This window comes from Lithobates pipiens, unplaced genomic scaffold (genome assembly GCF_037356315.1).
Source record: "Lithobates pipiens isolate NorthernLeopardFrog02 unplaced genomic scaffold, aLitPip1_a1.2 Scaffold_8, whole genome shotgun sequence".
NCBI lineage: Eukaryota > Metazoa > Chordata > Amphibia > Anura > Ranidae > Lithobates > Lithobates pipiens.
The window spans coordinates 663,736,450-663,751,677 of NW_027507903.1; the positions used below are offsets into that span (position 1 = coordinate 663,736,450).

At 48.5% G+C, this 15,228-nt stretch overlaps 1 protein-coding gene across 1 annotated transcript in view; it reads right to left on the reverse strand.

The window, feature by feature from the left end:
* The window catches only part of LOC143962502 (uncharacterized), an 82,468-nt gene that overhangs the window by 29,483 nt on the left and 37,757 nt on the right, over window positions 1-15,228 (reverse strand). Inside the window, exon 5 of the mRNA XM_077471782.1 lies at window positions 14,547-15,138. Within this exon, the coding sequence (XP_077327908.1) occupies window positions 14,547-15,138 (592 nt within the window). The remainder of the gene's footprint in view (window positions 1-14,546; window positions 15,139-15,228) is intronic.

Here is a 15,228-nt window from a genome sequence, read left to right on the forward strand (position 1 = left end):
ACTAAGGCTGGGTTCACATTGCAGCGGTTTATGAGAACGAATGTGATTCGCACCGCACTGCAGTGCAAATCACATCCGATCTCTGTGCGATTCGAGTTCAGCCATACAGATAGTATGGCTGAATTCGCATCGTACCCGCCGCACCCACCGCACCCGCCGCAAATTCGCACGGGACCCTTTTTTTGGCCCGCAGCAGAATCGGATCGCATGGGTGTTCACACCATGCGATCCGAGTTTGCAGATCGCACTGCGATATGCGAACTGATCTGGGGGTGTCATTAACATTTCACTGACACTCCCAGCAGTTCGCATAGGGCAGTGTGAACTGCCGCCGGGAGGCATGCGATGCGGGAACCCGCCGCGGATTCGTGGCGTTCCCGCATCGCTCCAGTGTGAACCCAGCCTAATAAGCGATCATTTTTCTGATCGCTGTATTAGTGTCACAGGTGACGCTAGTTAGGCAGGTAGGTATTTAGGTTCGCCGCAGCTTTTTATAGCGCCAGGGACCCCCATATACTACCGCATAAAGCCCCCTGATTGCCCCCTAGTTAACCCTTTCACCAGTGATCACCATATAACTGTTACAGGTGACGCTGGTTGGTTAGTTATTTTTTTATAGTTTCAGGGCACCCGCCATTTATTACCTAATAAAGGTTTAACCCCCTGATCACCCGGCGGGTGTCATTTGTGACTGTAATAACTGTTAGGGCAGTTAGGGTTAGCCCCCTTTAGTTCTAAGGTACCCCCCTAACCCCCCCAATAAAGGTTTAACCCCGTGATCACCCCCCGTCGCCAGTGTCACTAAGGCTGGGTTCACATTGCAGCGGTTTATGAGAACGGATGTGATTCGCACCGCACTGCAGTGCAAATCACATCCGATCTCTGTGCGATTCGAGTTCAGCCATACAGATAGTATGGCTGAATTCGCGTCGCACCCGCCGCACCCGCCGCAAACTCGCACGGGACCCTTTTTTTGGTCCGCAGCAGAATCGGATCGCATGGGTGTTCACACCATGCGATCCAAGTTTGCAGATCGCACTGCGATATGCGAACTAATCTGGGGGTGTCATTAACATTTCACTGACACACCCAGCAGTTCGCATAGGGCAGTGTGAACTGCCGCCGGGAGGCATGCGATGCGGGAACCCGCCGCGGATTCGTGGCGTTCCCGCATCGCTCCAGTGTGAACCCAGCCTAATAAGCGATCGTTTTTCTGATCGCTGTATTAGTGTCACAGGTGACGCTAGTTAGGCAGGTAGGTATTTAGGTTCGCCGCAGCTTTTTATAGCGCCAGGGACCCCCATATACTACCGCATAAAGCCCCCTGATTGCCCCCTAGTTAACCCTTTCACCAGTGATCACCATATAACTGTTAGGCCGCGTACACACGCGCGGACTGTTTGCCCAACCTTGTTCGTCAAACAGTTTCGGCAAACAGTCCGCTCAAAATTTGCATGAGCGGACTTGCCCACACACGAGCGGACTGTTTCAGCGAACTGTTTGCCAAACAGTTCGCTCAACTTTTGAAATGAACGGACTCGCCCACGTAAGGAGGAGGCAAATCCGCCCATTTCGAGCGCGTGTACAGGTAGGCGGGGCCCGCGAAGGAGACGTCGCGGGCTCCGCCGCCTGGAATGGGCTTAAAGGGGAACCCCAACGCCGAAAAAAATCGGCGTGGGGGTTCCCCCCAAGTCCACACCAGACCCTTGTCCGAGCACGCTACCCGGCCGGCCAGGAAAGGGGGGCGAGCGAGCGCGCCCCCCCTCCTGAGCCGTACCAGGCCGCGTGCCCTCAACATGGGGGGTGCCTTGGGGAAGGGGGGGCCGCGCGGCCCCCCCACCCCAAAGCACCTTGTCCCCATGTTGATGAGGACAAGGGCCTCTTCCCGACAACCCTGGCCGTTGGTTGTCAGGGTCTGCGGGCGGGGGGCTTATCGGAATCCGGGAGCCCCCTTTAAGAAGGGGGCCCCCGGATACCGGCTCCCCACCCTATGTGAATGAGTATGGGGTACAATGTACCCCTACCCATTCACCTGTGAAATAAAGTACAAAAAAAAACACAACACATGGAAAAAGTATTTTATTGCACAGCTCCGGGGGTCTTCCGTCTTCGGGGGTCTTCTCGCCGGACTCCTCCGCTATGTGTGTGTAGCTCTTTTGCTAGCGGAGGAGTCCGGCTTTCTTCCTCCCCGCCGCCGGCCTCTTCTCCCGACTTCGGGGGTCTTGTCCCCCTCTTCGGTTCTTCTGCCGGGCCACCGCGCCTGGTCCGGTGGCCCGGTCTTCTGTCGCCGCTGCCTTCCGTTCTTCTGTCGCCGCCTTCGGTTCTTCTGCCGGGCCACTGCGCCTTCTTGTAGCTCTTTTACAGGCGGTGGCCCGGTCTTCTGTCGCCGCTGTCGCCGCCGACTTCCGTTCGTGTTCTTCTTCTTGTTCTTCTTGTTCTTCTCCAGGAGATGTTGACACGTCGCTCCCTCCGGCCGGAATGCCAGAGCCGCGCTGTGCGGTCACTTATATAGTGACAATGGGGCGGGGTCACATGGTATATGTCACATGGGTTGGTCACATGGGTTGATGTCACATGGGGACTATGACATCGTAAGGGGGCGGGGTCACCATGTGACCAACCCATGTGACATATACCATGTGACCCCGCCCCATTGTCACTATATAAGTGACCGCACAGCGCGGCTCTGGCATTCCGGCCGGAGGGAGCGACGTGTCAACATCTCCTGGAGAAGAACAAGAAGAACAAGAAGAAGAACACGAACGGAAGTCGGCGGCGACAGCGGCGACAGAAGACCGGGCCACCGCCTGTAAAAGAGCTACAAGAAGGCGCGGTGGCCCGGCAGAAGAACCGAAGGCGGCGACAGAAGAACGGAAGGCAGCGGCGACAGAAGACCGGGCCACCGGACCAGGCGCGGTGGCCCGGCAGAAGAACCGAAGAGGGGGACAAGACCCCCGAAGTCGGGAGAAGAGGCCGGCGGCGGGGAGGAAGAAAGCCGGACTCCTCCGCTAGCAAAAGAGCTACACACACATAGCGGAGGAGTCCGGCGAGAAGACCCCCGAAGACGGAAGACCCCCGGAGCTGTGCAATAAAATACTTTTTCCATGTGTTGTGTTTTTTTTTGTACTTTATTTCACAGGTGAATGGGTAGGGGTACATTGTACCCCATACTCATTCACATAGGGTGGGGGGCCGGTATCCGGGGGCCCCCTTATTAAAGGGGGCTCCCGGATTCCGATAAGCCCCCCGCCCGCAGACCCCGACAACCAACGGCCAGGGTTGTCGGGAAGAGGCCCTTGTCCTCATCAACATGGGGACAAGGTGCTTTGGGGTGGGGGGGCCGCGCGGCCCCCCCTTCCCCAAGGCACCCCCCATGTTGAGGGCACGCGGCCTGGTACGGCTCAGGAGGGGGGGCGCGCTCGCTCGCCCCCCTTTCCTGGCCGGCCGGGTAGCGTGCTCGGACAAGGGTCTGGTGTGGACTTGGGGGGAACCCCCACGCCGATTTTTTTCGGCGTTGGGGTTCCCCTTTAAGCCCATTCCAGGCGGCGGAGCCCGCGACGTCTCCTTCGCGGGCCCCGCCTACCTGTACACGCGCTCGAAATGGGCGGACTTTCCGAGCGGGAACAGTCCGCTCATTTCGAAAGTACAGCGGACAGGCCCACACACGGGCGGACTGTTCGCTCAAACACAGTTTCAGCGGACAGTTTTTCGGAATTTCCGAAAGACTTTGTCCGTCCAACTGTCCGCTGAAACTGTCCGCTGAAAGCCCACACACGAGCGGACTGTCCGCCCAAACACTGTTCAGCGGACAAGGTTGGGCGAACAGTCCGCCCGTGTGTACGCGGCCTTACAGGTGACGCTGGTTGGTTAGTTATTTTTTTATAGTTTCAGGGCACCCGCCATTTATTACCTAGTCTCACTAGTGTACCCCTAAATTTAGGGGTGTCTACTTTCCAAAATGGGGTCATTTGGGGGGGGGTTTGTGCCATCTTGGCATTTTATGGCCTTCAAAACTGTAACGCCCTTAGAAAGCCTGAAGGCGGTGCTTGGTTTTCGGGGCCCCGTACGCGGCTAGGCTCCCAAAAAGTCCCACATATGTGGTATCCCCGTACTCAGGAGAAGCAGCAGAATGTATTTTGGGGTGTCATTTCACATATGCCCATGGCATGCGTGAGCAATATATCATTTAGTGACAACTTTGTGAAAAAAAAAAAGTTTGTAATTTTCCCGCAACTTATGGCAAAATAGAAAATATTCCATGGACTCAACATGCCTCTCAGCAAATAGCTTGGGGTGTCTACTTTCTAAAATGGGGTCATTTGTGGGGGTTTTGTGCCATCTTGGCATTTTATGGCCTTCAAAACTGTAATAGGTAGTGAGAAGTGAACTCAAAAATTTACGCCCTTAGAAAGCCTGAAGGCGGTGCTTGGTTTTCGGGGCCCCGTACGTGGCTAGGCTCCCAAAAAGTCCCACATATGTGGTATCCCCGTACTCAGGAGAAGCAGCAGAATTTATTTTGGGGTGTCATTTCACATATGCCCATGGCATGCGTGAGCAATATATCATTTAGTGACAACTTTGTGAAAAAAAAAAAAAAAAGTTTGTAATTTTCCCGCAACTTGTGGCAAAATATAAAATATTCCATGGACTCAACATGCCTCTCAGCAAATAGCTTGGGGTGTCTACTTTCTAAAATGGGGTCATTTGTGGGGGTTTTGTGCCATCTTGGCATTTTATGGCCTTCAAAACTGTAATAGGTAGTGAGAAGTGAACTCAAAAATTTACGCCCTTAGAAAGCCTGAAGGCGGTGATTGGTTTTCGGGGCCCCGTACGCGGCTAGGCTCCCAAAAAGTCCCACATATGTGGTATCCCCGTACTCAGGAGAAGCAGCAGAATTTATTTTGGGGTGTCATTTCACATATACCCATAGCATGTGTGAGCAATATATCATTTAGTGACAACTTTGTGTAAAAAAAAAAAAAAAAATTTTTTTTTGTCATTATTCAATCGCTTGAGGCAAAAAAATAAAATATTCAATGGGCTCAACATGCCACTTATCAATTTCCTTAGGGGGTCTACTTTCCAAAATGGGGTCATTTGGGGGGGTTTTGTACTGCCCTGCCATTTTAGCACCTCAAGAAATGAGATAGGCAGTCGTAAACTAAAAGCTGCGTAAATTCCAGAAAACGTACTTTAGTTTGTAGATGTGACAACTTTTGCGCAAACCAATAAATATACAATTATTGACTTTTTTTTACCAAAGACATGTGGCTGAATACATTTTGGCCTAAATGTATGACTAAAATTGAGTTTATTGGATTTTTCTAATAACAAAAAGTAGAAAATATCATTTTTTTTCAAAATTTGCGGTCTTTTTACGTTTATATCGCAAAAAATAAAAATCGCTGAGGCAATCAAATACCATCAAAAGAAAGCTCTATTTGTGGGAAGAAAAGGACGCAAATTTTGTTTGGGTACAACATTGCATGACCGCGCAATTACCAGTTAAAGCAGCGCAGTGCCAAAGTGTAAAAAGACCTCTGGTCATTTACCAGCAAAATGGTCCGGTCTGAAAGTGGTTAATCCGAGCATGCAGCCCGGCAGGTCAGGAAAGGTGGGAGCGATACCATACCTCCGGCCCCGATGAAGGTTCCTGCCATCTGCTTGCTCCGCCATGTGACAGCTCTTAAATAGCCAAAGGGCGGGGCCAGCTGGTGATGTCTGTGGGTGGCACCGCCCCTTATGACATCATCAATGGAGGGCATGCAGGGTCAGTGAAGTCAAAAGGCCATGCCCCTTAGGTATTTAAGAGCTGTCACACAGCAAAGCAGGCAGATGGCAGGAGTGTTCTTAGGGGCTGGAGGTTTTTTTTTCAGTGGTGGCAGTGGCGGCGGATGGCGTGATTGACAATAGTTCTACACCCGGGGACATTGTTTTTTATTTTTTAATAAAGGAATTGTCAAAAAGTGGTGTTGTGTCTTTACTGAGGTTTTACACTTTTTTGGTGCATGGGTAAGGGGTAATATGTACCCAATACTCATTCCTATGGGGGGCGGGATCTGGGGGCCCCCTTGTTAAAGGGGGCTTTCAGATTCCGATAAGCCCCCCGCCTGCAAACCCCAACAACCACCACCTAGGGTTGTGGGGAAGAGGACCTTGTCTTCATCAACATGGGACACTCCCCCCCCAAGTTGAGGGCATGTGGCCTGGTATAGTTAAGGAGGGGAGGGGCTGCTCACTCATCCCTCCTTTCCTAACCTGAGGGTCTGCATGCTTGGATAAGGGTTCGGTATGTATTTTGGGGGGACCCCATGCCATTTTATTTTTACATTTTGCCATGGGGTTCCTTTTAAAATTCATACCAGACCCGAGGGGCCTGGAATGCATTGGGGGGACCCCAACTTTTTTTTTTATTGCTGGCATTGTTTTTTCTTTATTCAGCTGTCAGTGGGAAAACCCGCTGACAGCTGATGAATTTGAATTGCAATTGAGTTAAAAATGTGTAATTCACTAGAAAATAAAGAAACCTAACAAATCTTTCTGTTCTGCACTTATCACACTTATCCAGAGTCACATCAAAATTGATTCTATATTATGCAGGTGTGACTTTCATGGGACTTTTGAGGGTTTACATTGAGGTCTGTGCCTGAAAGTCAGACTACAGTAGTGCAGGAACTACTTTGAAGTCGCACAGATATGAACAGTACTCATAGGGGAATATGGGGAGCGACTTGTGCGACTTTGGGGTCCAAAGTCACATGACAAGTCGCACAAGTGTGAATGGGGCCTAAATCCTCATCACTTCCTATCACTATATGATAAAAGAACATTTCTCTATATAAATGAAGACTTAAGAAAAAAAAAACATTCAGATAAAATAATCTAACAAAATCTTAGGACAGCAATGAGGAGGAGAATGTCGGGGTGTCTTCTCTAATATAAAGCTGAACTCCGGGCAGATAGAAGAGATAAATGAATACGGCTCTGTATACATGAATACAGCCCGGAGTTCTGCTTTACCAGGAAGTGAGACAACCTCATTATTCCTCATATATTGTTTGATGGGCACACTGGCAGCGTTGGGCAAGGTGGCAGCGTTTCGCACAGTAGCTGCATTTGATGGGCACGGTGGCAGTATTTGATGGTATAGTGGCAGCGTTTGAAGACACAGTGGCTGTAATTGATGGGCACAGTGGCTGCAATTGATGGGCACAGTGGCTGCAATTGATATTTTTTTTTCAAAAATGTTGCGCCCTCTCCCAAAAAAAATTGAGCACCAGCTGCCACTGATTTCCAGGACTGAAAGCTGCCACTGATTTCCAGGACTGAAAGCTGCCAACATTGATAGAAACAGGAAAAGGAGGAATAAAATAACTGTAATTGTGAAAAATATATATAATCAGCGCAATAAACAATGTGATTGTGAAAATAAAATAAATGATTAAAACCTTTTGTCTATATAAGAATCACCCAATGCGGTTGCAGCTATTATGGATAGAATAAAAAAAAATGAATGATAAATGTGCAAAAATAATAACAATCACATTTTATTTATAGAGAAAAGAAACATTAGAATAATCAGATATCACCAAATATAACGTAGTGATGTTACACATACAATGTTGCCAGTGGACAAAGATAATTAATACAAAAAGGATATATTGTTACAATGAACATATAAATACTATCAGTGTATTAAGGCAAATCCTAGGAGAGAAAAAAGAAAAGAGAAATAAGATAATACGGATACGTTCCACAGACAGATCTTATGTGACCATGCTTGTGGAGACCATGAGGCTAAGAGAGGCTCATCAATGGGAGCTTTGATTTTTATGTCCCCTCTCTGCCCTCCCCCACCAATTACACAAATGGACTGCTTTCATTGGTTCAGAGTTGTATCAAATTCTGATTGGCTGTACCTGAAGCCTAGTTGGCCATCATGTTTCTCACATAAGCATTAGACTCTCTTCGGTGCCTCTCTGTCTACCATGTTTCTGGTTGTTGGGTAAGAAACCCTCTTTGATCCGAGTATAACCAGTTCCTCTGATATGTCCATCTCTATAAACAATCGGGGGACTTAGTTATCACCCGACTATTGAAGACATCAAACGGCTTTTGAGAAACATGAAGAAGTCTTGTGAGCCGGACCCAAATCTCATCATATATATATCTCCATCTAACGGGGCATGGTCATTTAATTAGAAAGTCCTCACAATGGTTCCCTTGAAGCCTCTTGATATAAATATGAAGCTCAATATTTCCACATCATCGATAATAAACAAAATATATCAGACATTCCAGCGAGAGTCTGAAGTCACCGGATATCAATGAACTGTCACTGAAAGTTGCACTGCGGTGGAATTTTGTCAATATTTGGACTTGATTTATGAGTTTTTGGTTGCACTGCACTATATATTTTATTTATTAACCACTTGGGATCCGCGCTATTGCCAAATGACGGCATTAGCGCGGATCTACTTTGCCGGGACTACGTCTATTGACGTCGTCCCATGCACGAGCGGCCTGCGCGCCCCCTGAGGGGCGCGCACAGCGCGCTCTGTGATCGGCGAGTCCATGAGACTCGTCTGATCACCGATCCGTGCAAGGGGTCGATCCCGAACCCTTATCACGTGATCAGCTGTCAGCCAATGACAGCTGATCATGTGATAGAACGGAGCCGGTAATCGGCTATTATTCCTCCTCGCGCTGACAGCGCGAGGAGAAAAAAAAAAGCCGATCACCGGCGGCCATGATCGGGACATCAGTCCCGATCACGGCCAGCAATAGGAGCGACCACTTGCCCCCTGCCAGTGCCCACCTGCCCCCTGCAGTGCCATCCTGAGTAAAACTAAGTGCCCCCCATCAGTGCCACCCAGCAGTGCCCATAGTGCCCACAGTGCCACCCACAGTGCCACACACAGTGCCACCCAGCAGTGCAACCCAGAGTGCCACCCACAGTGCCCACAATCTGCCTCAAAGGTGCTGCACCCCAGTGCCACCCATCAGTGCCCAGCAGTGCCGCCCATCAGTGCCCAGCAGTGCCACCTATCAGAGCCACCTATCAGTGCCACCTATCAGTGCCCATCAGTCCCATCTATCAGTGGTACCTATCAGTGCCCATCCGTGCCACCCATCCGTGCCACTTATCCGTGCCACCCATCTGTGCCATCTTATCTGTGCCCATCTTTGCCCATCAGTGCCGCCTTATCTGTGCCCATCAGTGCCGCCTTATCTGTGCCTATTAGTGCCGCCTTAACTATGCCTATCAGTGTCCACCAGTGCAGCCTATCAGTGCCCACCAATGCAGCCTATCAGTGCCCACCAATGCAGCCCATCAGTGCCCACCAATGCAGCCTATCAGTGCCGCCTAATCAGCGCACTTCAATGAAGGAGAAAAATGACCCGTTTGCAAAATTTTATAACAAACTATTAAAACATGATTTTTTTTTGCATCTTTTTTTGTTTGTTTAGCAAAAAATAAAACTCCCAGCTGTAACTAAATACCACCAAAAGAAAGCTCTATTTGTGGGAAAAAAATGATAAAAATTTCATTTGGGTACAGTGTTGTATGACCGCGCAATTGTCATTCAAAGTGCATCAGCGCTGAAAGCTGAAAATTGGTCTGGGACTGAGGGGGGTTTAAGTGCCCAGTAAGCAAGTGGTTAAAATACCCGTCACCGTCAATTTTTCCCCCACAAATAGAGCTTTCTATTGGTGGTATAGGATCACCTCTGCGTTTTTTTTATTTTTTACTCTATAAACAAAATATTATTATTATTTTTTTTTTTTACTTTTTGCGATATTTAATATTTCATTTTTTTCTATTTTATATTTTTCCATCAGTTTAGACCGATATATATCTTCTCCATATTTTTGGTAAAAAAAAAATCGCAAGAAGCGTATATTGATTGGTTTGTGCAAAAGTTATCACATCTAGAAAATAGGGGATAGATTTATGGCATTTTTTTTTTCTACTAGTAATGGAAGTCATCAGTGATTTTTAGTGGGACTGCAACATTGCAGCGGACAGATCAGACACTTTTGACACTATTTTGGGACCACTGACATTTATACAGCAATCAGAGCTATAAAAATGCACTGATTACTGTATTATCGGGTGGCACAGTGGCGTAGTGGTTAGCACTCCGCCTAGAGTTAAAAAGGGTCGCTGGTTCGAATCCTAACCATGACACCACCTGCCTGGAGTTTGCATGTTCTCCCTGTGCCTGCGTGGGTTTCCTCCGGGTACTCCAGTTTCCTCCCACACTTCAAAGACATGCAGGTAGGTTAATTGGCTTTTATCCAAAATTGGCCCTAGTATATGAATGGGGGCCTTGTATTGTGGGCTCCTTGAGGGTAGGGACCGATGTGAGTGTGCAATGTACAGGGATAGGGACAATTGTAGACACTCACTCAGGTTTAACTGGATGGACGGGTGTCTTTATTCAACCTTACTAACTATGTATAAATGTCACTGGCAGGGAAGCGGTTAACACTAGAGGGCGATCAAGGATCTGGAAGGTGTTTCTTGCTGTGGGGGGATGGGACTGACTGGGGGAGGAGAGAGATCGCTGCTCCTAAGCATTAGGAACACAAGATCTGTCTCCTCACCCCTAACAGAACCGGGATCTGTTTGTTTACACACACAAATCCCCATTCTGGCTCTGTCAGGTGCGATCGTGGGTGCCTGGCAGACATTGTGGCCGCCGGGCATGCACATCGGCTCCTCGATTATGTGGCAGGCGTGTCCACGCTCCCTGTACCCCTTAAAGCACCCGCCGTACAGCTACGGCATTTCGCGCAGGGGAGCCATTCTGCCGCCGTATAATGATGGCGGACGGTCAGCAAGTGGTTAAGGAGAACCAGTTACCCAAAAAAGCATCACATTGTCTCCATGTGACGAAAAAAAGTTTAGTAAAATAGAAATGTAAAAATATTACTATACCGACCAACATTATGAGATGGGAATGAGGGACACCTACCAGCAAATGTATGTAGGCATAGGACACGCCCCCTGCCACACCCCGTTAAAGGAGAAATAACCAAAAAAAAGGTTAATTAAATCCACAAGGGATTTCTTTACCACGACTCTTCCTTTATATTGGCTTTTAACATTTACAAATGTAGCAATTTAGAAATTGGATGAAAGTGGGAAACAGTTTTTGATAGATAAAAAGTGCATTTTATATACATCTATATAGATCAGACCAAAATGAGGGACAGATGAGGAGGAAAGAGGGACAGAGGGACTTTGCTCCAAATCAGGGACAGTTGGGAGCGATGATATTACACATAAATTGCCCCTATATTCACCCCTACCCCAACATTTTTGAGTGCCCCACCCCCCCAATACACGTATGAATGTAAATGCATGTTTCAGGGACACCTACACACAAGGCCATTGCTTGCACTGCACATTACATATCACCACACACACCGGAGTGAGAGAAGAAATTCTCAGCCCATTACTCACAGTTATCTCTAAACTGATGACCTGTAGGGGCTTGTAAAGTGTCGTCTATGAAAATAAAGCGCACCAAAGATTGTTGTCATTTCAGGGGTGCACACAATTTTAACCACTTGCCGACCGGCTCACGCCGATATATGTCGTCAAAGGGACACGGGTGCGCAAAACGACGTAACCGTACGTCACTGCGTCACCGGCGGCAAGCGCGCACGCGTGCATTTTTATAGCACTGATCACTGTATAAATGTCAATGGTCCCAAAATGGTGTCAAAAGTGTCCGATGTGTCCGCTGCAATGTCACAGTCATGATAAAAAAATTGCCATTACTAATAAATAAATTATAATCAGGGGCTCTTTACCAAGATTGGTGTGGCGGTGTGCTAGACTGACACACCGCACCACCGATCACCAAGATGCGCACCCCAACGGGCACACGTGATCGGTCATTCTGGGAGGCCGTCATATGATGTCCACCCAGAACGAGAGCCGCGCCGCCCCCAGCTGTCATATGACGGCCGACGGGCAGCAAGCGGTTAACCACTTCAATACAGGGCACTTAAACACCTTCCTGCCCAGACCAATTTTGAGCTTTCAGCGCTGTTGCACTTTGAATGACAATTGCGCGGTCGTGCTACACTGTACCCAAATGAAATTTTTATCATTTTTTTCCCACAAATAGAGCTTTCTTTTGGTGGTATTTGATCACCTCTACGGTTTTTATTTTTTGCGCTACAAATAAAAAAATACCGAAAATTTTGAAAAAAAAAATGTTTTTTTTTGTTTCAGTTTCAAAACTTTGTAAATAAGTACGTTTTCTCCTTCACTGATGGGCACTGATGGGGCTACACTGATGGGCACTGATAAGGTGGCACTGATGGGCACCAATGAAGTGGCACTGATAGGCGGCACTGATGGGCGACACGGATGGGCGACACGGATGGGCGACACGGACGGACACTGATAGGTGGCACAAATTGGCACTGATAGCTGGCACAGATGGGCGGCACGGATGGGCGGCACGGATGGGCATGGATAGGCGGCACAGGTGGGCATGGATAGGCGGCACAGGTGGGCATGGATAGGCGGCACAGGTGGGCATAGATAGGCGGCACAGGTGGGCATGGATAGGCGGCACAGGTGGGCACTCATAGGCGGCACAGGTGGGCACTCAGGCGGCACAGGTGGGCACTCATAGGCGGCACAGGTGGGCACTCATAGGCGGCATCGGTGTTATAGTAATGGATGCCAATCAGTGCCAAACAATAATGCATGCCAATCAGTGATGCCCATTGTGGCCACTGATTGGCATCCATTATGGGCACTGATTGGCACCCATTGTGCTGAGTGGCACCCTGGTGGTCTAGGGAGGATTATGGATTTTTATTACCTTTTCCCTGGTGGTCTAGCGGTGTCCCTGGTGGTCCAGTGTGGGCATCCTCGGGGGGGCTGTGCTGATAATCGATCAGCACAGACCCCCCCTGTCAGAGGAGCAGCCGATCGGCTCTCCTCTACTCGCGTCTGACAGACGCGAGTGAGGGAAAGCCGATCACCGGCTCTTCCCATTTACACTGTGATCAGCCGTGATTGGACACTGCTGATCACATGGTAAAGAGTCTCCGTCGGAGACTCTTTACTGAGATCGTAGTTGCCGGGTGTCAGACTGACACCCCGCAACAACGATCGCCGCGATGCGCGCCCCCGGGGGCGCGCAGCGGCTCATAATCCTAATCACGTCATATGACGTCCGGTTAGGATTATGAAACCACTTTGCCGCCGTCAATTTGTAATAGGGCGGGCGGCAAGTGGTTAAACATGTGTGCAAAAAAATGCTAAAACGGTTGTGCAAGAGAAAGGGTTAAAGGGCCCCTGTCATGAGAGAATCATGGGGGCCGCCATTTTCTACCATTACTCTCCTTGTGAGAATGCTAGTTCCCTGGCTGTCATGCTGATGCTTTGCCTTCATTACTGTCTCAGTCTGTGACCCGGAACAAGTATAGAGATAAGGAATTCTGACTCTTTTCTGATTCTTATTCCCCCCATGCTTGTTCCGGGTCGGAGACTTAAAGTGGTAATAAATCCCAAAACTGAAATGACAATTATTGGAGCTTACCAATCCTTAGATGTGGTGGCTGCATTCCTTTTCTGTTTTTACCTTTATTTTCCCCTGGTGATCCTGCCAGTAACACACTTCCTGTCTTAGGGTGGCTCCTCTATCTATGGAGGGGCAGTGGAGACCCCCTTGGACAGCAGCCTTGTCTGGAGAGGGGGGTGTTGGACGGACTAGTAGATTTAGATGGATTTTACATAAGTGACTAACAAATTAAAGGAGAACTCCAGATAACACTTTATAAGCCGTTACACCAACATTTGTGTCTCCTTTTGGGATAAAGGTTTTACATTATTGAATAAAAGCTGATAATTGTAAGCACCCCTGTCATTGGTGAATGGTTTGTCCCAACCCTCTAACTGCCACTTTTGCTGGACAGATTGGTCTGTTATAGGAAGTTGGGAAATAACAGCAGAACCAACAGGTAAAAGAACAAAATTTCAGGAGGACTCCGAAAAAACAAAGACTGCTGTGTTCATGTCAGTGACAGACGCCGTCATATCCGTCATTTTATATTTTGTCTTTACTACCACTTTATAAGTTCTTACATTACACACAGCCAGGGAACTAGTATTTTCAGAAGGAGGCCCTCAGACTTCTCCCAGGAGCCACCACTTCCTCCAAATCATTGGCTGATCAATGAACCAATCCCACCAACCGTCCACTGTGATGTCACCAGACTGTGGGCGGAGTTCTCACATCTCCCGCCTCCCCCACATATCTTTATACAACCTTCCCATACACGTATCCCAGCATGGAGGGGCTCAGTGAAGGTGGTGGTGAAGGTGTGGAGGTGTCGGATCGGTTCACACAGATCATAAAAGGAGATCCGCCCGGCCTCATAATCCAGATATATCCTGACTCTGTTACTGGAGGGATTGGTGGGTAAGAGGGTCCGATTACTTTCATGTATCACATAATACTGATCACCAGTCCTGTCCAATCCCCAGGACTTCTTATTCCATCCAATCACTGACTCCCCCCTCTCCTCCCTATACTGGGGTAACACATCCCGACTCTCCAGCTCTCTGACCCCCCGACATCCACTTCCCAGTAATGTCTCCCTGAGGAGAAACTCCGACTGCTCAACACCTGATAACAATCCTGGAATCTCTCTGGTGTTTCTGAGTGATTCTGGTCTATATCTGACCAGGATACAGTTTTCCTGTCATCTGATATCTGTAGAATATTATGAGCTGTGTTTCCATCCAGTAATATGTCTGCAGCTCCCTGTATATAGAAGTATACATTTACCTCTGTTATTATATCAGATAAACCTGTGTGTAAGACCCCCGCCACACCCAGACCCCCTCCATCATGGAGGAGCTCCTCATGTCTCTCTCTGTCCTCATTATCTCCATCCTCAGTATCACACAAGTCACCTGTGTCTGATTCCTGTAAGACAGTCAGTGGATCCGTCACGTTACACAGCTCCTCAATGTGACGCAACTTCCTGGACAGCTCCTCCTTCTTTATTTCCAGATCCTGGATGGAGATAGAGATCCGCTCTGCCCTCCCGGAGATGTCCCTCAGGACTCTCTTCTCCAGGTCTTCCAGACGTCTCCTAAGATTACACATGTGCAATTTGTTTAGCTCTGAATTCGTTTTTTAACGAATTTTGACAAATTTGACAATTCTGAAATTTCCAATTTTC